The 24,251-nt window shown below is 46.5% G+C and overlaps 1 protein-coding gene across 1 annotated transcript in view; it reads right to left on the bottom strand.

Annotated features, from left to right (window-relative positions):
* Positions 1 to 2,478: 2,478 nt before the first annotated feature.
* Positions 2,479 to 24,251, bottom strand: part of LOC139422612 (unconventional myosin-XV-like) — a 188,449-nt gene continuing 166,676 nt past the window's right edge. Inside the window, exons 49-63 of the mRNA XM_071173758.1 lie at positions 17,129 to 17,331; positions 16,720 to 16,908; positions 14,117 to 14,189; positions 11,774 to 11,847; positions 11,520 to 11,602; positions 10,795 to 10,925; positions 9,748 to 9,842; positions 9,498 to 9,575; positions 9,260 to 9,356; positions 8,964 to 9,124; positions 7,453 to 7,586; positions 5,309 to 5,442; positions 4,326 to 4,459; positions 3,032 to 3,178; positions 2,479 to 2,771 (exon numbers count right to left, since the gene is read on the bottom strand). Coding sequence (XP_071029859.1) covers positions 2,670 to 2,771; positions 3,032 to 3,178; positions 4,326 to 4,459; positions 5,309 to 5,442; positions 7,453 to 7,586; positions 8,964 to 9,124; positions 9,260 to 9,356; positions 9,498 to 9,575; positions 9,748 to 9,842; positions 10,795 to 10,925; positions 11,520 to 11,602; positions 11,774 to 11,847; positions 14,117 to 14,189; positions 16,720 to 16,908; positions 17,129 to 17,331 — 1,835 coding nt within the window. The 3' untranslated portion in view covers positions 2,479 to 2,669. The remainder of the gene's footprint in view (positions 2,772 to 3,031; positions 3,179 to 4,325; positions 4,460 to 5,308; positions 5,443 to 7,452; positions 7,587 to 8,963; positions 9,125 to 9,259; positions 9,357 to 9,497; positions 9,576 to 9,747; positions 9,843 to 10,794; positions 10,926 to 11,519; positions 11,603 to 11,773; positions 11,848 to 14,116; positions 14,190 to 16,719; positions 16,909 to 17,128; positions 17,332 to 24,251) is intronic.

Here is a 24,251-nt window from a genome sequence, read left to right as displayed (position 1 = left end):
GGTGTGAGCAGGTGGGTCTGGGCAGGGTGATGTGGGCGTTGGAGATGGGGGTGTGAGCAGGTGGGTCTGGGCAGGGTGATGCGGGCGCTGGAGATGGGGGTGTGAGCAGGTGGGTCTGGGCAGGGAGATGCGGGCGCTGGAGATGGGGGTGTGAGCAGGTGGGTCTGGGCAGGGTGATGCGGGCGCTGGAGATGGGGGTGTGAGCAGGTGGGTCTGGGCAGGGTGATGCGGGCGTTGGAGATGGGGGTGTGAGCAGGTGGGTCTGGGCAGGGTGATGTGGTTGTTGGAGATGGGGGTGTGAGCAGGTGGGTCTGGGCAGGGTGATGTGGGTGTTGGGGTGTGAGCAGGTGGGTCTGGGCAGGGTGATGTGGGCGTTGGAGATGGGGGTGTGAGCAGGTGGATCTGGGCAGGGTGATGTGGGCGTTGGAGATGGGGGTGTGAGCAGGTGGGTCTGGGCAGGGTGATGCGGGCGCTGGAGATGGGGGTGTGAGCAGGTGGGTCTGGGCAGGGTGATGCGGGCGCTGGAGATGGGGGTGTGAGCAGGTGGGTCTGGGCAGGGTGATGCGGGCGTTGGAGATGGGGGTGTGAGCAGGTGGGTCTGGGCAGGGTGATGTGGGCGTTGGAGATGGGGGTGTGAGCAGGTGGGTCTGGGCAGGGTGATGTGGGTGTTGGGGTGTGAGCAGGTGGGTCTGGGCAGGGTGATGTGGGCGTTGGAGATGCGGGTGTGAGCAGGTGGATCTGGGCAGGGTGATGTGGGCGTTGGAGATGGGGGTGTGAGCAGGTGGGTCTGGGCAGGGTGATGCGGGCGCTGGAGATGGGGGTGTGAGCAGGTGGGTCTGGGCAGGGTGATGCGGGCGCTGGAGATGGGGGTGTGAGCAGGTGGGTCTGGGCAGGGTGATGCGGGCGTTGGAGATGGGGGTGTGAGCAGGTGGGTCTGGGCAGGGTGATGTGGGCGTTGGAGATGGGGGTGTGAGCAGGTGGGTCTGGGCAGGGTGATGTGGGTGTTGGGGTGTGAGCAGGTGGGTCTGGGCAGGGTGATGTGGGCGTTGGAGATGCGGGTGTGAGCAGGTGGATCTGGGCAGGGTGATGTGGGCGTTGGAGATGGGGGTGTGAGCAGGTGGGTCTGGGCAGGGTGATGTGGGCGTTGGAGATGGGGGTGTGAGAAAGTGGGTCTGGGTAGGGGTGATGTGGTTGCCGTTTGTATGTGTATGTTTTGTATCGTCTAAAAAATATAAAATAAATTCGTACAAGATAAAATAAATAAGAAAGAAAATGAAAAGCTTTGCAACACAGCCACTGATTATTCATTATGAATAGGATTTAATTAGATTTATTTAGTTTACATTCTTCATTGTAACCTCAGTGTCACAGATAATAGAACACAACATGAGAAGATTAACTTGGACAAAACAGTCAAAAATTTCTTTATTAAAGACAAATCCTCGTCGGACTCTCTTTCATCCCGTCTCTTCTTCACCTCAGTAAAGGACGACTCCGTGTGTCAGAACCTCCCTTCCCGTCTCTTCTTCACCTCAGTAAAGGAGGACTCCATGTGTCAGAAACTCCCTTCATGCAGAGGGTCTGTCACTCTTCCACAATGTGGTAAATAAAGACAGTTTGTTATTTAGAATGATTTACTTCTGGTTTTCAGAGGGACAGAAACCAACAGCCCACCGTGCCTTCTTTTGGAAAATCGTCAGTCCACATGTCAAGTGTAATTCCCTGATTGTTTTTCACCAAGTTCTCTCTTAACTCCAGAACCACCGCCAGCTAATATGTTGTTGTTGCCTGATGCAGGACTTTATTGCCAGAGAAGAGAGACTATCAGACTGAAAACACCTCCATTGAATTAGGAAAATATGGTCAATCTGTAGCACAGTTTAGACTACCGATAGATCAGAGTTATTCCTCCCCCTTGAGACAGTGTGGTGTAGAGACAGAACGATCAATCTACCACCTTCTACCACCATCTACCACTAACTACCACCATCTACCACCTTCTGCCACCATCTACCACTAACTACCACCATCTACCACTATCTACCACATTCTACCACTATCTACCACATTCTACCACTATCTACCACCTTCTACCACCATCTACCACCATATACCACTATCTACCACATTCTACCACTATCTACCACTTTCTACCACCATCTACCACCATCTACCACCATCTACCACCTTCTACCACCTTCTACCACCTTCTACCACCAACTACCACCATCTACCACCATCTACCACCAACTACCACCAACTACCACCATCTACCACTATCTATCACCAACTACTACCATCTACCACCAACTACCACCAACTACCACCATCTACCACTATCTATCACCAACTACCACCAACTACCACCATCTACCACCATCTACCACCAACTACCACCATCTACCACTATCTACCACCATCTACCACCAACTACCACCATCTACCACTAACTACCACCATATACCACTAACTACCACTATCTACCACTAACTACCAACATCTACCACTAACTACCACCATCTACCACCATCCACCACTAACTACCACCATCTACCACTATCTACCACCATCTACCACCATCTACCATCTTCTAACGTCTCTTCTCCCGGACTGTCTGACTGACTGACTGACTGACTGACTGGCAGACAGACAGACAGACAGACAGTGTGTTATAACAGAGTGATCTCACTCGGTGGCAGGGTGAGTCTCTTCTCCCGGACAGACAGCATGTTTTCCATGTGCATGGCAATGACCCGACACAGCTCCAGACCCTAGACACAGAAACAACATTGTTCCAACACAGACACAACATTGTTCCAACACAGACACAACATTGTTCCAACACAGACACAGACACAACATTGTTCCAACACAGACACACAGACAACACAGACACAACATTGTTCCAACACAGACACAACATTGTTCCAACACAGACACAACATTGTTCCAACACAGACACAACATTGTTCCAACACAGCTCCAGACCCTAGACACAGACACAACATTGTTCCAACACAGACACACAGACCTGTTCCAGCTGCAGCTGTGTGATTCGCTGTGTCAGCAGGTCTCCCAGCAGAATGTCTACGTAGGGATAGGAGGAGCTGGAGCCTCCTGTTGGTCTCTGGGTTCTGGTGGACTGGATCTCATTCAGAGGGTAACGCGCCGTGGCCTCCTAAACACACACACACACTGTTACTGTATGGCTGGGTGGTAAGCTGGGAGACAGAGTCCTGAGAGAGAAACACACACACACACACTGTTAGTGTATGGCTGGGTGGTAAGCTGGGAGACAGAGTCCTGAGGGAGGGAGGGAGGGAGGGAGGGAGGGAGGGAGGGAGGGAGGGAGGGAGGGAGGGAGGGAGGGAGGGAGGGAGGGAGAGATGAGAGATATAGAGAGGAAAGAGAGAGAGAGAAAAAGGGAGGGAAAGAGGGAGGGAGGGAGGGAGGGAGGGAGGGAGGGAGGGAGGGAGGGAGGGAGGGAGGGAGGGAGGGAGGGAGGGAGAGAGAGAGAGAGAGAGAGAGAGAGAGAGAGAGAGAGAGAGAGAGAGAGAGGGAGGGAGGGAGGGAGGGAGGGAGGGAGGGAGGGAGACCGAGAGAAAGATGAGAGATATAGAGAGGAAAGATAGAGAGAGAAAGAGATAGGGAGAGAGATGATTAGTTACAGACAGTCCTAAATGAATTGTGAAAAATTATGAGTGATAAAGTTACAAACATAGAAGTAGCATATCCCCAAGACATGCTAACCTCTCCCCATTACAATCACAGGGGAGGTTAGCATTTTATAGCATACCTCCAAGACATGCTAACCTCTCACCATTACAATAACAGGGGAGGTTAGCATTTCATATCATACCTCCAAGACATGCTAACCTCTCACCATTACAATAACAGGGGAGGTTAGCATTTTATATCATAACCCCAAGACATGCTAACCTCTCACCATTACAATAAACGAGGAGGTTAGCATTTTATATCATACCTCCAAGAAATGCTAACCTCTCACCATTACAATAACAGGGGAGGTTAGCATTTTATATCATACCCCCAAGACATGCTAACCTCTCACCATTACAATAACAGGGGAGGTTAGCATTTTATATCATACCCCCAAGACATGCTAACCTCTCACCATTACAATAACAGGGGAGGTTAGCATTTTATATCATACCCCCAAGACATGCTAACCTCTCACCATTACAATAACATGGGAGGTTAGCATTTTGAGGGGGTATGATATTTATGCCTCTGTAGTCATGGTAGCATACACGTGAACGCAGAAGTGTTTAAAAACAGAGACAGAAGCAGGGCTCTAGTCGTACATGTGAGTCCTTGTGTAGGAAGTGCAGTCCGTTCTGGTTGACAGCCAACACACAGGGAGCCAGGATGGAGATGTTGCTGCTGGACTGGATGTAGAAGAAGGAGGAACCAAACATGGGGAACGCACTGACCAGACCTGGACACACAGAGACACACAGAGACACACACAGAGAGACACACAGAGACACACAGAGACACACACAGAGAGACACACAGAGACACACAGAGAGACACACAGAGAGACACAGAGACACACACAGAGACACACACAGAGACACACAGAGACACACAGAGACACACACAGAGGCACACAGAGACACACAGAGACACACACAGAGACACACACACAGACACACACAGAGAGAGACACACACAGAGACACACACACAGAGACACACAGAGACACACACACAGAGACACACACAGAGAGAGACACACACAGAGACACAGAGAGAGAGACACACACAGAGACACACACACACAGACACACACACAGAGAGACACACACAGAGACACACACACAGAGACACACACACAGAGACACACAGAGGGAGACACACACAGAGACACACAGAGAGAGACACACACAGAGACACACAAACACAGACACACACACAGAGAGACACACACAGAGACACACACACAGAGACACACAGAGAGAGACACACACATAGAGAGACACAGAGAGACACACACACAGAGACACACAGAGAGACACACACATAGAGAGACACACACAGAGACACACACAGAGACACACACAGAGACACACAGAGACACACACACATAGACACACACACATAGACACACACACATAGACACACACACATAGACACACAGAGACACACACAGAGACACACACAGAGACACACACATAGAGAGACACAGAGAGACACACACACAGAGACACACACATTATGTGAAGTTCGACAGGGGTCCATAATGACCACTATATATATTGTCAATGAATGAATCCATCCCGTACCGAGGAACTGAGCCCTGGCCTGGTGAGGACTCAGAGGAGAGACCTGCTGCATATGCTGAGTGACCATGTTGAGCCAGGGCTGAGGAGGCTGTCTGATGTAGAGCTGGGGGGGGACATACTCCTGGACCTCACCACTACAGAGAGGAGAGGAGAGGAGAGGAGAGGAGAGGAGAGGAGAGGAGAGGAGAGGAGAGGAGAGGAGAGGAGATATCTGTATTATCTAGTTATATTTACACGTTAAATATCTGTATAATATAGTTATATTTACACATGATAGATATCTGTATTATCTAGTTATATTTACACATGTTAGATATCTGTATTATATAGTTATCTGTATTATCTAGTTATATTTACACGTTAAATATCTGTATAACATAGTTATATTTACACATGATAGATATCTGTATTATATAGTTATATTTACACATGTTAGATATCTTTATTATCTAGTTATCCAGTTATATTTACACACGTTAGATATCTGTATTATCTAGTTATCCAGTTATATTTACACATGTTAGATATCTTTATTATCTAGTTATCCAGTTATATTTACACATGTTAGATATCTGTATTATCTAGTTATATTTACACATGTCAGATATCTGTATTATCTAGTTATATTTACACATGATAGATATCTGTATTATATAGTTATATTTACACATGATAGATATCTGTATTATCTAGTTATATTTACACATGTTAGATATCTGTATTATCTAGTTATATTTACACATGTCAGATATCTGTATTATCTAGTTATATTTACACATGATAGATATCTGTATTATATAGTTATATTTACACATGATAGATATCTGTATTATCTAGTTATATTTACACATGTTAGATATCTTTATTATCTAGTTATCTAGTTATATTTACACATGTCAGATATCTGTATTATCTAGTTATATTTACACATGTTAGATATCTGTATTATCTAGTTATATTTACACATGTTAGATATCTGTATTATATAGTTATCTGTATTATCTAGTTATATTTACACATGTCAGATATCTGTATTATCTAGTTATATTTACACGTGATAGTTATCTGTATTATCTAGTTATATTTACACATGATAGATATCTGTATTATCTAGTTATCCAGTTATATTTACACACGTTAGATATCTGTATTATCTAGTTATCCAGTTATATTTACACATGTTAGATATCTTTATTATCTAGTTATCCAGTTATATTTACACATGTTAGATATCTGTATTATCTAGTTATATTTACACATGATAGAAATCTGTATTATCTAGTTATATTTACACATGATAGATATCTGTATTATATAGTTATATTTACACATGATAGATATCTGTATTATCTAGTTATATTTACACATGTTAGATATCTGTATTATATAGTTATATTTACACATGATAGATATCTGTATTATCTAGTTATATTTACACATGTTAGATATCTGTATTATCTAGTTATATTTACACATGTCAGATATCTGTATTATCTAGTTATATTTACACATGTGAGATATCTGTATTATCTAGTTATATTTACACATGTCAGATATCTGTATTATCTAGTTATATTTACACATGTGAGATATCTGTATTATATAGTTATATTTACACATGTCAGATATCTGTATTATCTAGTTATATTTACACATGATAGTTATCTGTATTATCTAGTTATATTTACACATGATAGATGTCTGTATTATCTAGTTATCTAGTTATATTTACACATGTTAGATATCTGTATTATCTAGTTATATTTACACATGATAGATATCTGTATTATCTAGTTATCCAGTTATATTTACACATGATAGATATCTGTATTATATAGTTATATTTATACATGATAGATATCTGTATTATCTAGTTATCTAGTTATATTTACACATGATAGATATCTGTATTATCTAGTTATTTTTACACGCGCAAAAATGTGTGCGTGTGTGCGTGTGGGTGTGAGTGTGGGTGGGTGGGTGTATGCACGTGTGTGTATGTGCGTGTGTGTGTGTGGGTGTATGTGCGTGTGTGTGAGTGTGGGTGGGTGGGTGTATGCGCGTGTGTGTATGTGCGTGTGTGTGGGTGGGTGGGTGTATGTGCGTGTGTGTGTGTGCGTGTGTGCGTGCGTGCGTGTTCTTACATGGTGGGCAGGAAGACGATATCTTTAGCACGGTGTTGTAATGCTGCCAGCTTGGCCAACTGCTGCAGCTGCTGCTCACTGGCTTTACTCTGAGGAACCACACTCAGCAAGGCCTTCAGATAGTCTGGTAACACCTAGAACATAGAACACAGGCCTTTAGATAGTCTGGTAACTCCTAGAACATAGAACACAGGCCTTTAGATAGTCTGGTAACACCTAGTACATAGAACACAGGCCTTTAGATCGTCTGGTAACACCTAGAACACAGGCCTTCAGAGAGTCTGGTAACACATAGAACGTAGAACACAGGCCTTCAGATAGTCTGGTAGTCTGGTAACACCTAGAACATCCTGGACTTCCTGTAGTGTTGTTATACCTGATTATAATGCATCATAGTGCTGTGATACCTGGTTATAATGCATCATAGTGTTATATCTGGTTATAATGCATCATAGTGCTGTGAAACCTGGTTATAATGCATCATAGTGCTGTGATACCTGGTTATCATGCATCATATTGTTATACCTGGTCATAATGCATCATAGTGTTGTTATACCTGCTTGTAATGCATCATAGTGTTGTTATACCTGGTTATAATGCATCGTAGTGCTGTGATACCTGGTTGTAACACATCATAGTGTTATACCTGGTTATAATGCATCATAGTGTTGTTATACCTGGTTATAATGCATCGTAGTGTTGTTATACCTGGTTATAATGCATCGTAGTGTTGTTATACCTGGTTGTAACGCATCATAGTGTTATACCTAGTTATAATGCATCATAGTGTTGCTATACCTGGTTATAATGCATCGTAGTGTTGTTATACCTGGTTATAATGCATCATAGTGCTGTTATACCTGGTTATAATGCATCATAGTGTTGTTATTCCTGCCTGTAATACATCATAGTGTGATACCTGGTTATAATGCATCGTAGTGTTGCTATACCTGGTTATAATGCATCATAGTGTTGTTATACCTGCCTGTAATACATCACAGTGTTATACCTGGTTATAATGCATCGTAGTGTTGTTATACCTGGTTATAATGCATTGTAGTGTTGTTATACCTGGTTATAATGCATCATGAGGCAGAGCTGGTTATTATACCTGGTTATAATGCATCATAAGGCAGAGCTGGTTATTATACCTGGTTATAATGCATCATGAGGCAGAGCTGGTTATTATACCTGGTTATAATGCATCATAAGGCAGAGCTGGTTATTATACCTGGTTATAATGCATCATAAGGCAGAGCTGGTTATTATACCTGGTTATAATGCATCATGAGGCAGAGCTGGTTATTATACCTGGTTATAATGCATCATAAGGCAGAGCTGGTTATTATACCTGGTTATAATGCATCATGAGGCAGAGCTGGTTATTATACCTGGTTATAATGCATCATGAGGCAGAGCTGGTTATTATACCTGGTTATAATGCATCATGGGGCAGAGCTGGTTATTATACCTGGTTATAATGCATCATGGGGCAGAGCTGGTTATTATACCTGGTTATAATGCATGGTGACACAGAGCTCGTTGTCAAATTTAAGCGGCTGTGTCCAGATGACCCTCCTGAACCACAGGCTGTAGTTACTGTCCACTGGCTCCGCCTCCGTAGTAATGTCCAGGATGTACTCCCTCTTATTGAGGGGACGGACATTCTGACCTGCAGGCAGAAAGACACGTTACTCGACCCGCTTTCAGCTTTTACCCTTTGTGTGTGTGTGTGTGTGTGTGTGTGTGTGTGTGTGTGTGTGTGTGTGTGTTTGTGTGTGTGTGTGTGTGTGTGTGTGAGGCTCACCTCGGTGTGTGACCACAAATACAGCGTACTCATCCATGGCCTCCAGTCTGTGCAGTCCCATGTCATTACATAGCTCCTCTATAGCATCCAGAGACACCTACACACACACACACACACACACACACACACACACACACACACACACACACACACGCGCGCAATTTGAAAATAGGCCTATCCTACGACACTGATGTTGGTGTGTGTGTGTGTGTGTGTGTGTGTGTGTGTGTGTACTCACTGAGCAGGTCTTGATTTTGAGGTGTCTCTCGATGCCGCCTGGTAGGAGGAACAACTGTCTCTTGGAGCTCCGCCCAGCCTGCACAACCAATCACAGGGCACAGACAGATCAGAGAGCAAGGCAATCAGAGAGGAGACCTGTGATTGGTTGAGGAGATACTGAGACTGACGAGCATAGCTTTGAGCCCTGTGTGTGTGTGTGTGTGTGTGTGTGTGCGCGCGCGTGCGTGCGTGCGTGCGTGCGTGTGTACCAGCATGGCCTTCAGCTCCATGCTGTTGGGGTGTTCGATTCTTCCTCCGTACTGGAAGGTCCTCCTCAGGTTCTGCTCACACGCCTTGGCTATACCTGTCAATCAACAACCACAGCCAATCACACGCCTTGGCTATACCTGTCAATCAACAACCACAGCCAATCACACGCCTTGGCTATACATGTCAATCAACAACCACAGCCAATCACACGCCTTGGCTATACCTGAGCAGACAGACAGACAGACAGACATCCTGACTGGTAGGTAGGGTTATAGATATAGTTAGGGTACCTTGGTAGTGGACTACAGGACTAGAGCAGACAGACAGACAGGTATAACAGACATCCTGACTGGTAGGGAGGGTTATAGATATAGTTAGGGTACCTTGGTAGTGGACTCCAGGACTAGAGCAGACAGACAGACAGGTATAACAGACATCCTGACTGGTAGGTAGGGTTATAGATATAGTTAGGGTACCTTGGTAGTGGACTACAGGACTAGAGCAGACAGACAGACAGGTATAACAGACATCCTGACTGGTAGGGAGGGTTATAGATATAGTTAGGGTACCTTGGTAGTGGACTCCAGGACCAGAGCAGACAGACAGACAGGTTATAGATATAGTTAGGGTACCTTGGTAGTGGACTCCAGGACTAGAGCAGACAGACAGACAGGTATAACAGACATCCTGACTGGTAGGGAGGGTTATAGATATAGTTAGGGTACCTTGGTAGTGGACTACAGGACTAGAGCAGACAGACAGACAGGTATAACAGACATCCTGACTGGTAGGGAGGGTTATAGATATAGTTAGGGTACCTTGGTAGTGGACTCCAGGACTAGAGCAGACAGACAGACAGGTATAACAGACATCCTGACTGGTAGGGAGGGTTATAGATATAGTTAGGGTACCTTGGTAGTGGACTACAGGACTAGAGCGAGCAGGCAGGCAGGCAGGCAGGCAGTCAGACAGGCAGGCAGGCAGAGAGACAGACAGGCAGACAGACAGGCAGACAGACAGACAGGTTATAGATATAGTTAGGGTACCTTTGTAGTGGACTCCAGGACCAGAGCAGGCGTCCAGCAGGAATGTTAAAAGGAAGGGCTTCAGGACCTCAGAACAGCGATGGAACGCAGTCAGGATGTAGAGTAGCCTCCAGCCTCTCTGACAACTGTCCCTAGAGGTTAGAGGTCAGAGGTCAGATATACACTAACCCTATAACAGTCAGAATGTAGAGTAGCCTCCAGCCTCTCTGACAACTGTCCCTAGAGATTAGAGGTCAGATATACACTAACCCTATAACAGTCAGGATGTAGAGTAGCCTCTAGCCTCTCTGACAACTGTCCCTAGAGGTTAGAGGTCAGAGGTCAGAGGTCAGATATACACTAACCCTATAACAGTCAGGATGTAGAGTAGCCTCCAGCCTCTCTGACAACTGTCTCTAGAGGTTAGAGGTCAGGGGTTAGAGGTCAGATATACACTAACCCTATAACAGTCAGAATGTAGAGTATCCTCTAGCCTCTCTGACAACTGTCTCTAGAGGTTAGAGGTCAGATATACACTAACCCTATAACAGTCAGGATGTAGAGTAGCCTCCAGCCTCTCTGACAACTGTCTCTAAAGGTTAGATGTCAGAGGTCAGATATACACTAACCCTATAACAGTCAGGATGTAGAGTAGCCTCCAGCCTCTCTGACAACTATCCCTAGAGGTTAGAGGTCAGGGTTAGAGGTCAAGGTTAGAGGTTAGAGGTCAATGTTAGGGTTCTTACGTTTTGGAGCTGGTGTTTCCTGTGACCTGTTTCATCACCTGGCAGTAGGCTTCATCTTTCATCAGACCATACTCCCCACTGAGCTGGAGACACACACACACACAGACACACACACAGACACACACACACACACACACACACACACACACACACACATTTTTCAGAAGTAGAAGTGAGTGAGTGAGTGAGTGAGTGAGTGAGTGTGAGTGAGTGAGTGAGTGAGTGAGTGAGTGAGTGAGTGAGTGAGTGAGTACCTTTAGGATCGTTGAGACCAGGTCCTGTTCTGTCTGTCCCTTCAGAGGGTAGTCTCCCATGAACTTCATCACAGCTGCAGAGAGAAGAAGGTGAGACAGGTTACAGGTTAAAGAGCAGAAACAAGCAGACAGAAAGACATTACATGTTTCAGGAGAGATAAAATAACTACACTGAACAACAATATAAACACAATATGTAAAGTGTTGGTCCCATGTTTCATGAGAAACAAAAGATCCCAGAAATCTTCCATACGCACAAAAAGCTCCTTTCTCCCAAATGTTTTGCACAAATTCGTTTACATCCCTGTTAGTGAGCATTTCTCCATTGTCAAGATAATCCATCCACCTGACAGGTATGTCATATCAAGAAGCTGATTAAACAACATGATCATTACACAGGTGCACCTTGTGCTGGGCATAATAAAAGGCCACTCTAAAATGTGCTCTAAAATGTGCAGTTTTGTCACAGATGTCTCAAGTTTTGAGGGAACGTGCAATTGGCATGCTGACTGCAGGAATGTCCACCAGGGCTGTTGTCAGAGAAATGTCTCTACCGTAAGCGGCCTGCAACGTCATTTTAAAACATTTGGCAGTACGTTCAACCGGCCTCACAACCACGCCAGACCTCCACATCCGGCTTCTTCACCTGTGGGATCGTCTGAGACCGGCCACCCGGACAGCTGATGAAACTGTAGGTTTGCACAACCCAAGAATTTCTGCACAAACGTCCAGAAATCATCTCAGGGAAGGTCATCTGTGTGCTCGTTACCCTCACCAGGGTCTGGACCTGACTGCAGTCCGACCCTCACCAGGGTCTCGACCTGACTGCAGTCCGACCCTCACCAGGGTCTCGACCTGACTGCAGTTCGACCCTCACCAGGATCTGGACCTGACTGCAGTTCGACCCTACCCAGGGTCTCCACCTGACTGCAGTTCGACCCTCACCAGGGTCTCCACCTAACTGCAGTCCGACCCTCACCAGGGTCACGACCTGAATCTAGTTCGTCCCTCACCAGGGTCTCGACCTGACTGCAGTCCGACCCTCACAAGGGTCTCGACCTGACTGCAGTTCGACCCTCACCAGGGTCTGGACCTGACTGCAGTTCCACCCTCACCAGGGTCTCGACCTGACTGCAGTTCGACCCTCACCAGGGTCTCGACCTGACTGCAGTTCGACCCTCACCAGGGTCTCGACCTGACTGCAGTTCGACCCTCACCAGGGTCTCCACCTGACTGCAGTTCGACCCTCACCAGGGTCTCCACCTGACTGCAGTTCGACCCTCACCAGGGTCTCCACCTGACTGCAGTTCGACCCTCACCAGGATCTCCACCTGACTGCAGTTCGACCCTCACCAGGATCTCCACCTGACTGCAGTTCGACGTTGGAGCCGACTTCAGTGGGCAAATGTTCACTTTCAATGGCCACTGGTACGCTGGAGAAGTGTGCTCTTCACAGATGAATCCCGGTTTCAACTGTACCGGGCATCGTGTGGGCGAGCGGTTTGCTGATGTCAACGTTGTGAACAGAGTGCCCCATGGTGGTGGGGTTATGGTATGGGCAGACATAAGCTACGGACAACGAACTCAATGGCATTTTTTCAATGGCAATTTAAATGCACAGAGATATCGTGAGGAGATCCTGAGGCCCATTGTCGTTCCATTCATCCGCCGCCATCACCTCATGTTTCAGCATGATAATGTACGGCCCCATGTCACAAGGATCTGTACACAATTCCTGGAAGCTGAACATGTCCCAGTTCTTCCATTGCCTGCATACTCACCAGACATGTCACCCACTGAGCATGTTTGGGATGCTCTGGATCTACGTGTACGACAGCGTGTTCCAGTTCCAGCAACTTCACACAGCCCATGAAGAGGAGTGGGACAACATTCCACAGGCCCCAATCAACATCCTGATCAACTCTATGTGAAGGAGATGTGTCGTGCTGCATGAGCCAAACGGTGGTCAAACCAGATACTGACTGGTTCTGATCCACACCAGATACTGACTGGTTCTGATCCACACCCCCCTCCCTACCTTTTTAATAGGAATCTGTGACCAACAGATGCATGTCTGTATTCCCAGTCATGTCAAATCCATAGATTAGGGCCTAATTAATTAATTTAAATTGACAGATTTCCATATTCGAACTGTAACTCTATAAAATAATTGAAATGGTTTCATGTTGCGTTTAATATTTTAGTTCAGTATATTTGATCAGAAGCCATTGGCTAAGTCCCAAATGGTACACAGTTCCCTACATAGTCCACGTCTGGAGCTCTGGTCAGAAGTAGTGTACTGTGTAGGGAATAGGGTTCCATTTGGGAACAGGGTTGTCTTACCCAGGGAGATGTCAGCTGACACCTTGTTCATGTTGCTGTCTGTGAAGTCTATCAGAGACTCCTGGAGAGGGGACTGGGGAAACAAACACACAGAATACACACCCAGTCTGAATACTCAGGATACACACCCAGTCTGAATACTCAGGATACATCCTCAGAATACACACCCAGGCTGAATACTCAGGATACATACTCAGAATACACACCCAGTCTGAATACTCAGGATACATACTCAGAATACACATCCAGTCTGAATACTCAGGATACATACTCAGAATACACACCCAGTCTGAATACTCAGAATACATACTCAGAATACACACCCAGTCTGAATACTCAGAATACACACCCAGGCTGAATACTCAGAATACACACCCAGTCTGAATACTCAGGGTACATACTCAGAATACACATCCAGTCTGAATACTCAGGATACATACTCAGAATACACACCCAGTCTGAATACTCAGGATACATACTCAGAATACACATCCAGTCTGAATACTCAGGATACATACTCAGAATACACACCCAGTCTGAATACTCAGAATACATACTCAGAATACACACCCAGTCTGAATACTCAGAATACACACCCAGTCTAAATACACAGAATACACACCCAGTCTGAATACTCAGGATACATACTCAGAATACACCTCCAGTCTGAATACTAAGAATACATACTCAGAATACACACCCAGTCTGAATACTCAGAATACACACCCAGTCTAAATACTCAGGATACACACCCAGTCTGAATACTCAGAATACATACTCAGAATACACACCCAGTCTGAATACTTAGAATACATACTCAGAATACACACCCAGGCTGAATACTCAGAATACACACCCAGTCTGAATATTCAGAATACACACCCAGTCTGAATATTCAGAATACACACCCAGTCTGAATACTCAGAATACACACCCAGTCTGAATACTCAGAATACATACTCAGAATACACACCAAGTCTGAATACTCAGAATACACACCCAGTCTGAATACTCAGAATACACACCCAGTCTGAATACTCAGAATACATACTCAGAATATACAGTCAGAAAACAGTATAGTACAGGGGATGTGTATCTGTTGTCTGTAGTACAGTACAGGGGATGTGTATCTGTATCTGTTGTCTGTAGTACAGTACAGGGGATGTGTATCTGTTGTCTGTAGTACAGTACAGGGGATGTGTATCTGTTGTCTGTAGTACAGTACAGGGGATGTGTAGCTGTTGTCTGTAGTATAGTACAGGGGATGTGTAACTGTTGTCTGTAGTATAGTACAGGGGATGTGTATCTGTTGTCTGTAGTACAGTACAGGGGATGTGTATCTGTTGTCTGTAGTACAGTACAGGGGATGTGTATCTGTTGTCTGTAGTACAGTACAGGGGATGTGTATCTGTTGTCTGTAGTACAGTACAGGGGATGTGTATATGCTGTCTGTAGTACAGTACAGGGGATGTGTATCTGTAGTCTGTAGTACAGTACAGGGGATGTGTATCTGTTGTCTGTAGTATAGTACAGTGGATGTGTATCTGTTGTCTGTAGTACAGTACAGGGGATGTGTATCTGTTGTCTGTAGTATTGTACAGGGGATGTGTATCTGTTGTCTGTAGTACAGTACAGGGGATGTGTATCTGTTGTCTGTAGTACAGTACAGGGGATGTGTATCTGTTGTCTGTAGTACAGTACAGGGGATGTGTATCTGTTGTCTGTAGTACAGTACAGGGGATGTGTATCTGTTGTCTGTAGTATAGTACAGGGGATGTGTATCTGTTGTCTGTAGTACAGTACAGGGGATGTGTATCTGTATCTGTTGTCTGTAGTACAGTACCGGGGATGTGTATCTGTTGTCTGTAGTATAGTACAGGGGATGTGTATCTGTTGTCTGTAGTACAGGACAGGGGATGTGTATCTGTTGTCTGTAGTACAGTACAGGGGATGTGTATCTGTTGTCTGTAGTACAGTACAGGGGATGTGTATATGTTGTCTGTAGCACAGTACAGGGGATGTGTATCTGTTGTCTGTAGTACAGTACAGGGGATGTGTATCTGTATCTGCTGTCTGTAGTACAATACAGGGGATGTGTATCTGTTGTCTGTAGTATAGTACAGGGGATGTGTATCTGTTGTCTGTAGTACAGTACAGGGGATGTGTATCTGTTGTCTGTAGTATAGTACAGGGGATGTGTATCTGTTGTCTGTAGTACAGTACAGGGGATGTGTATCTGTTGTCTGTAGTATAGTACAGGGGATGTGTATCTGCTGTCTGTAGTATAGTACAGGGGATGTGTATCTGTTGTCTGTAGTACATTACAGGGGATGTGTATCTGTTGTCTGTAGTACAGTACAGGGGATGTGTATCTGTTGTCTGTAGTATAGTACAGGGGATGTGTATCTGTTGTCTGTAGTACAGTACAGGGGATGTGTATCTGTTGTCTGTAGTATAGTACAGGGGATGTGTATCTGCTGTCTGTAGTATAGTACAGGGGATGTGTATCTGTTGTCTGTAGTACAGTACAGGGGATGTGTATCTGTTGTCTGTAGTACAGTACAGGGGATGTGTAACTCAACAGGTTGCTGTGTGATTCTCACCTTAGAGTATGTAACCATGTCAGCTGGTTCTCTGGTATCCTTCCCCTTCCTGGTCTTTAGCTGGTCCCTGTGTCTCTGAGCCCGTCTGTAGTACTTCCTGGAGAACTCCTCCATGGTGTACTGACTGGCCTGTAGAGGGAGTCCCTCTAGATGGAGACTGCTGCTGTCCTCACCATACCCTACCACAGCCTGACACACACGCACACGCACGCACACACACACGCACACAGACACACACACACACACACACACACACACACACACACACAGAATATTAGAGAGTGAATGTACGCATGTCTGCATGTAGCATGTACTGTGTGTGTGTGTGTGTGTGTGTGTGTGTGTGTGTGTGTGTGTGTGTGTGTGTGTGTGTGTGTGTGTCTGTGTCTGTGTCTGTCTCTGTGTGTACCTCTGTGTTGAGGTCCAGTTCATGGGCGGCGACTGTAGAGCCCATCGCCACGGCGATTGCAGCGGAAGCGGCAACACGGCCGTGTCTGTCACGAGGCTCCGTCCTCTCAGCAGGGAGAACCAGAAAGTCTGGAGCGGCCACCGGCTGAACACACTCACCTGGAAACACACCCCACCGTCCGTACACCGCCCCGTACCGCCAGCCTACACACACACACAGAGTTATAACATACCGTGCAAATTCACCAGCATCAACGCCCGTACACCACCAGCCCACAAACACACGCAAGCACATGCACGCGCGTGCACACACACACACACACACACACACACACACACACACACACACACACAGTTTTCCATTTCCAGCCACCTACTTTTTTTCCCACTTTAAATGAACTAGGCTACTTTTTAATTTAAAAGTTTCAGTTCACTAGTCTGTCGATTCCTCTCCCGCTAGAATGAACGATATGCATCTTCTCTGCGCCTGTCATTCACAAAGCGAGCGATGACAGGAAAAGCAGTCTGCTGTCTGTCCTGCCTCCCGGGAACAATTTGAGTACGCTGTAGTTGGTTGTAGTTAGATTTCTTTACACAGAGGAGGGAGAGAGCATGATGCTGGTGAATTTGCACGTCCCATGTAATGTAATGCTGCGTTCAAGACAACTGGGAACTCGAAAATCTCTGACTTCAGTGAGTTCAAGGCAACTGGGAACTCGGGAATCTCTGACTTCAGTGAGTTCAAGGCAACTGGGAACTCGAAAATCTCTGACTTCAGTGAGTTCAAGGCAACAGGGAACTCTGGGAATCTCTGACTTCAGTGAGTTCAAGACAACAGGGAACTCTGGGAATCTCTGACTTCAGTGAGTTCAAGACAACAGGGAACTCTGGGAATCTCTGACTTCAGTGAGTTCAAGACAACAGGGAACTCTGGGAATCTCTGACTTCAGTGAGTTCAAGACAACAGGGAACTCTGGGAATCTCTGACTTCAGTGAGTTCAAGACAACAGGGAACTCGGGAATCTCTGACTTCAGTGAGTTCAAGGCAACTGGGAACTCTGGGAATCTCTGACTTCAGTGAGTTCAAGACAACAGGGAACTCGGGAATCTCTGACTTCAGTGAGTTCAAGACAACAGGGAACTCGGGAATCTCTGACTTCAGTGAGTTCAAGGCAACTGGGAACTCTGGGAATCTCTGACTTCAGTGAGTTCAAGACAACAGGGAACTCGGGAATCTCTGACTTCAGTGAGTTCAAGGCAACTGGGAACTCGGGAATCTCTTGACTTCAGTGAGTTCAAGGCAACAGGGAACTCGGGAATCTCTGACTTCAGTGAGTTCAAGACAACAGGGAACTCGGGAATCTCTGACTTCAGTGAGTTCAAGACAACAGGGAACTCTGGGAATCTCTGACTTCAGTGAGTTCAAGACAACAGGGAACTCTGGGAATCTCTGACTTCAGTGAGTTCAAGGCAACTGGGAACTCGGGAATCTCTTGACTTCAGTGAGTTCAAGGCAACAGGGAACTCGGGAATCTCTGACTTCAGTGAGTTCAAGACAACAGGGAACTCGGGAATCTCTGACTTCAGTGAGTTCAAGACAACAGGGAACTCTGGGAATCTCTGACTTCAGTGAGTTCAAGACAACAGGGAACTCTGGGAATCTCTGACTTCAGTGAGTTCAAGACAACAGGGAACTCTGGGAAGAAAAACTAGCTCCGACTGGGAAAAATAGTTTTGAACTGTCATCCAACTCTGAATTCTAAGTCAGAAACTCTGGCATCTTTCTAGAGCTGTGACTTTCTGACCTGAAGATCACTGACCTCATGATTTGACCTCGTTTTTCCCCCCCCAGAGATCCCGGTTGTCTTGAAAGCACCATTAGTGGTAACGATGAGTGGAAATCCATGACTTAGTTAATTGTTTTTCTAGCCCATTCATTTTATTCTTTGCGTTTCACACAGCCAGCGCAGCCGCAGAGTCGAGGCGGAAGAAGGCGACTTACGGTGCACTGATTGACAACTGAACAGCAAGTGTTGACTAGGTTTATCAAAGGTGTCGAACTGACTGAATAAATTATCGTATATCGCTTTGCCATTCATAAATCATTAAGACATAGTTTTACTAGTTTAACTTTTATTTAACTAGGCTAGTAAATTAAAAACAAATTATTATTTACAATGACAGCTTACAATGCAACGTGGTTATACAGTGGTTCCTCCTTTAAAAGTTGTGAGTTTACACCGCAGGACTTAGAGGTATCCAGTATCACGGCTCCAGACCACCACCAGGGGGAGTTAGAGGTACCCAGCATCACGGTTCCATACCACCACCAGGGGGAGTTAGAGGTACCCAGTGTCACGGCTCCAGACCACCACCAGGGGGAGTTAGAGGTACCCAGTTTCACGGCTCCAGACCACCACCAGGGGGAGTTAGAGGTACCCAGTGTCACGGCTCCAGACCACCACCAGGGGGAGTTAGAGGTACCCAGTGTCACGGCTCCAGACCACCACCAGGGGGAGTTAGAGGTACCCAGTTTCACGGCTCCAGACCACCACCAGGGGGAGTTAGAGGTACCCAGTGTCACGGCTTCATTGCTCCAGACCACCACCAGGGGGAGTTAGAGGTACCCAGTTTCACGGCTCCAGACCACCACCAGGGGGAGTTAGAGGTACCCAGTGTCACGGCTTCATTGCTCCAGACCACCACCAGGGGGAGTTAGAGGTACCCAGTTTCACGGCTTCATTGCTCCAGACCACCACCAGGGGGAGTTAGAGGTACCCAGTTTCACGGCTCCAGACCACCACCAGGGGGAGTTAGAGGTACCCAGTTTCACGGCTTCATTGCTCCAGACCAACACCAGGGGGAGTTAGAGGTACCCAGTGTCACGGCTTCATTGCTCCAGACCACCACCAGGGGGAGTTAGAGGTACCCAGTTTCACGGCTCCAGACCACCACCAGGGGGAGTTAGAGGTACCCAGTGTCACGGCTTCATTGCTCCAGACCACCACCAGGGGGAGTTAGAGGTACCCATTTTCACGGCTCCAGACCACCACCAGGGGGAGTTAGAGGTACCCAGTGTCACGGCTTCATTGCTCCAGACCACTGTTACGTTCCCCAGTTTATGTGTTGTAGTTTGTGTATTTGCATGTGTTTTATTTCAGGAAATGGCTTCCTGAAATCCCTCAAGCAGCTGATTGGTCGACTCCAGGGCTAATTGGAGAGCTGACCCCGCCCCCTCGTCAAGACACAGCTGTCTCCAGTTACACATTCATTCTGAAGCTATATAAAAGCCAGTGTTCTGTTCAGGAGAGAGAGATTTTGAAGGTAGGGATTGCTGAGAGAGATTTTGCTAGAGAGATTTTGCTAGAGAGATTTTGCTAGAGAGATTTTGCTAGAGAGATTTGCTGAGGTCATTGCAGAGGTCATTGCAGAGCGATTGTTTGTGATAGAGAGATTTGCTTGGAGGTCATTGCAGAGAGATTTTGCTAAAGGTTGATTTTGCTGGGAGTTCATTGCTGAGAGGTGGGTATGTTCTGTGAGTTTGTTGCTCAGGTAGAGCTTAGTTGATGTCCTTTGTTTCTTAGTTTGTTTGTGAAATTGTTTAATATTCTGTTTCATTTGTTCCCAGGGGGGAAGGGGAAGGCACCTTGGGAGTGCTTAGGCAAGAGACCCGCGGGCATACATATACCCGTAGTATATTCACTGTCTAGGCACACTAGGTAAGACCTGGGCGGACCACCCCCTGTATTTTGGTTAGGGCACCAGGTGGTGCTAAATTAGGTAAAAGTGGTTAGGCAGGTAAGATAGGGGGGGGGGGGGGGCTTTGAGATTTACTTTCTTTGCTTTGGTTCCGTCCAGCCCCTTTTCCCCATAATACTGTGTAAAGGAATAAAGTCCTTGTAAACGGTACCACATTCTGTCTGTTGTCATTCTTACTCGCACCTACAGTCCATACCTTTTTCGCTTCACGGAGAGTTTAGTTGTAGCAGGGTGTTGCGTTCCCTCTTCATAGAGGCGTGCGTAACAACCACCACCAGGGGGAGTTAGAGGTACCGTGTCACGGCTCCAGACCACCACCAGGGGGAGTTAGAGGTACCCAGTGTCACGGCACCAGACCACCACCAGGGGGAGTTAGAGGTACCCAGCATCACGGCTCCAGACCAGCCGTGGAGCCGTGACCTAGTAGTACCCAGTGTCACGGCTTCATTGCTTCAGACCACCACAAGGGGGAGATAGAGGTACCCAGTTTGTCTGGGTGTCCATGGTATCACATCGGGACAAGTAAAGCAAATTATTTCCAAGGTTTCCTTTCCTAGGATGTCGGGGCTTGGCCAGACAGTAGCAATGTTTTCATGAACTTGTCCAGCAAATTTTTGTCAACATTTAGAAAGATCGCATAGAAAATATACTGAATAAAAATATGAAACGCAACATGCATTGTGTTGGTCCTGTGTTTCATCAGCTGAAATAAAAGATCCCAGAAATGTTCCATACTCACAAAAAGTGTATTTCTCTCAAATTTTGCCACAGATGTCTCAAGTTGAGGGAGCGTGCAATTGGCATGCTGACTGCAGGAATGTCCACCAGATCTGTTGCCAGAAACGTGAATGTTCATTTCTCTACCATAAGCCGCGTCCAATGTCATTTCAAAGAATTTTGCAGTACGTCCAGCCGCCCTCACAACCATAGACAACGCGTAGCCACGCCAACCCAGGACCTCCACATCTGCTTCTTCACCTGCGGGATCATGAGACCAGCCACGCCGACAGCTGATCAAACTGAGGACTATTTCTGTCTGAAATTAAGCCCCTTTGTTTGGAAAAACTCATTCTGATTGGCTGTGCCTGGCACCCCAAGTGGGCGCAGCCCTCCCAGGCTGCGCCCCTGCCCAGCCATGTGAAATCCATAGATTAGGGCCGAATGAAATGATTTCAATTGAATGATTTCCTTATATGAACTGCAACTCAGTAAAATCTTTGAAATAGTTGCATGTTGTGTTTAGGGTCTGTTGTTTAGCACCTAGCAAGAGGCCGTTGTTGTTTAGCACCCAGCAAGAGGCCTTTGTTGTTTAGCACCTAGCAAGAGGCTGTTGTTGTTTAGCACCTAGCAAGCGGCTGTTGTTTAGCACCTAGCAAGAGACTGTTGTTGTTTAGCACCTAGCAAGAGGCTGTTGTTGTTTAGCATCTAGCAAGAGGCCGTTGTTGTTTAGCACCTAGCAAGAGGCTGTTGTTTAGCACCTAGCAAGAGGCTGTTGTTTAGCACCTAGCAAGAGGCTGTTGTTGTTTAGCACCTAGCAAGAGGCTGTTGTTTAGCACCTAGCAAGAGGCTGTTGTTTAGCACCTAGCAAGAGACTGTTGTTGTTTAGCACATAGCAAGAGGCTGTTGTTGTTTAGCACCTAGCAAGAGGCTGTTGTTGTTTAGCACCTAGCAAGAGGCTGTCGTTGTTTAGCACCTAGCAAGAGGCTGTTGTTTAGCACCCAGCAAGAGGCTGTTGTTTAGCACCTAGCAAGAGGCTGTTGTTGTTTAGCACCTAGCAAGAGGCTGTTGTTTAGCATCTAGCAAGAGGCTGTTGTTTAGCACCTAGCAAGAGGCTGTTGTTGTTGTTTAGCACCTAGCAAGAGGCTGTTGTTTAGCACCCAGCAAGAGGCTGTTGTTGTTTAGCACCCAGCAAGAGGCTGTTGTTGTTTAGCACCCAGCAAGAGGCTGTTGTTGTTTAGCACCCAGCAAGAGGCTGTTGTTTAGCACCTAGCAAGAGGCTGTTGTTGTTTAGCACCTAGCAAGAGGCTGTTGTTTAGCATCTAGCAAGAGGCTGTTGTTTAGCACCTAGCAAGAGGCTGTTGTTGTTGTTTAGCACCTAGCAAGAGGCTGTTGTTTAGCACCCAGCAAGAGGCTGTTGTTGTTTAGCACCCAGCAAAAGGCTGTTGTTTAGCACCTAGCAAGAGGCTGTTGTTGTTGTTTAGCACCTAGCAAGAGGCTGTTGTTTAGCACCTAGCAAGAGGCTGTTGTTTAGCACCTAGCAAGAGGCTGTTGTTGTTTAGCACCTAGCAAGAGGCTGTTGTTTAGCACCTAGCAAGAGGCTGTTGTTGTTGTTTAGCACCTAGCAAGAGGCTGTTGTTTAGCTGTGTTTTTGTAGCCTACATGTGATGGGAGAGTTTGAAAACAAATACCCACTGGATGTAAATAATAATGATGTCATTCTGCCAGGTAAGCATATGCTACTTTGTGGTTAAAATTTAATTAAGAAGGTTCCTGGGAAAGCCTTTCCACTCCTCCGAAACACGACCCCGCCTAGACGCGCTACTTCTTGACACACTGCTCGCTTAACCCGGAAGACAGTCGCACCAATTTGTCATAGGAAACACCGTACAGCTAGCTACCGGAGTCAGCCTGCACTGCGCCCGGGCCGCCAGAAGGAGTCGCTAGAGTGCAATGTGACAAGGGCAAAGCTGGGCCAATTGTGCGGCGCCTCATGGGTCTCCCGGTAGCGGCCGGCTGTAACACTGCCCGGGATCGAACCCGGATCTGTAGTGACGTCTCTAGCACTGCGATGCAGTGCCCTAGACTGGTAAACTTGATAAATTATTCTATATTTTGTCTGTGTATTTCAGATTGAATCAAGGCAGTAGAACGTACCAGAGGACACCAACATAGAGCTCCTTCAGCAAACAAAATGTGAACACCAGGGGCGCCTGGCTGGCTACTTATTCTATTTGGCTGGCTACTCTGTGTACCTGTAGAAAACACTGCCTGGGGACACCTGCCTGGCTACTCTGTGTACCTGTAGAAAACACTGCCTGGGGTCGCCTGGCTGGCTACTTATTCTATTTGGCTGGCTACTCTGTGTACCTGTAGAAAACACTGCCTGGGGTCGCCTGGCTGGCTACTTATTCTATTTGACTGGCTACTCTGTGTACCTGTAGAAAACACTGCCTGGGGTCGCCTGGCTGGCTACTCTATGTACCTGTAGAAAACACTGCCTGGGGTCGCCTGGCTGGCTACTCTATGTACCTGTAGAAAACACTGCCTGGGGACACCTGCCTGGCTACTCTGTGTACCTGTAGAAAACACTGGCTGGGGTCGCCTGGCTGGCTACTCTGTGTACCTGTAGAAAACACTGGCTGGCT

The sequence above is a fragment of the Oncorhynchus clarkii genome, chromosome 12 (assembly GCF_045791955.1).
Source record: "Oncorhynchus clarkii lewisi isolate Uvic-CL-2024 chromosome 12, UVic_Ocla_1.0, whole genome shotgun sequence".
Classification (NCBI taxonomy): domain Eukaryota; kingdom Metazoa; phylum Chordata; class Actinopteri; order Salmoniformes; family Salmonidae; genus Oncorhynchus; species Oncorhynchus clarkii.
This window is presented reverse-complemented; position numbering and strand designations above follow the sequence as displayed.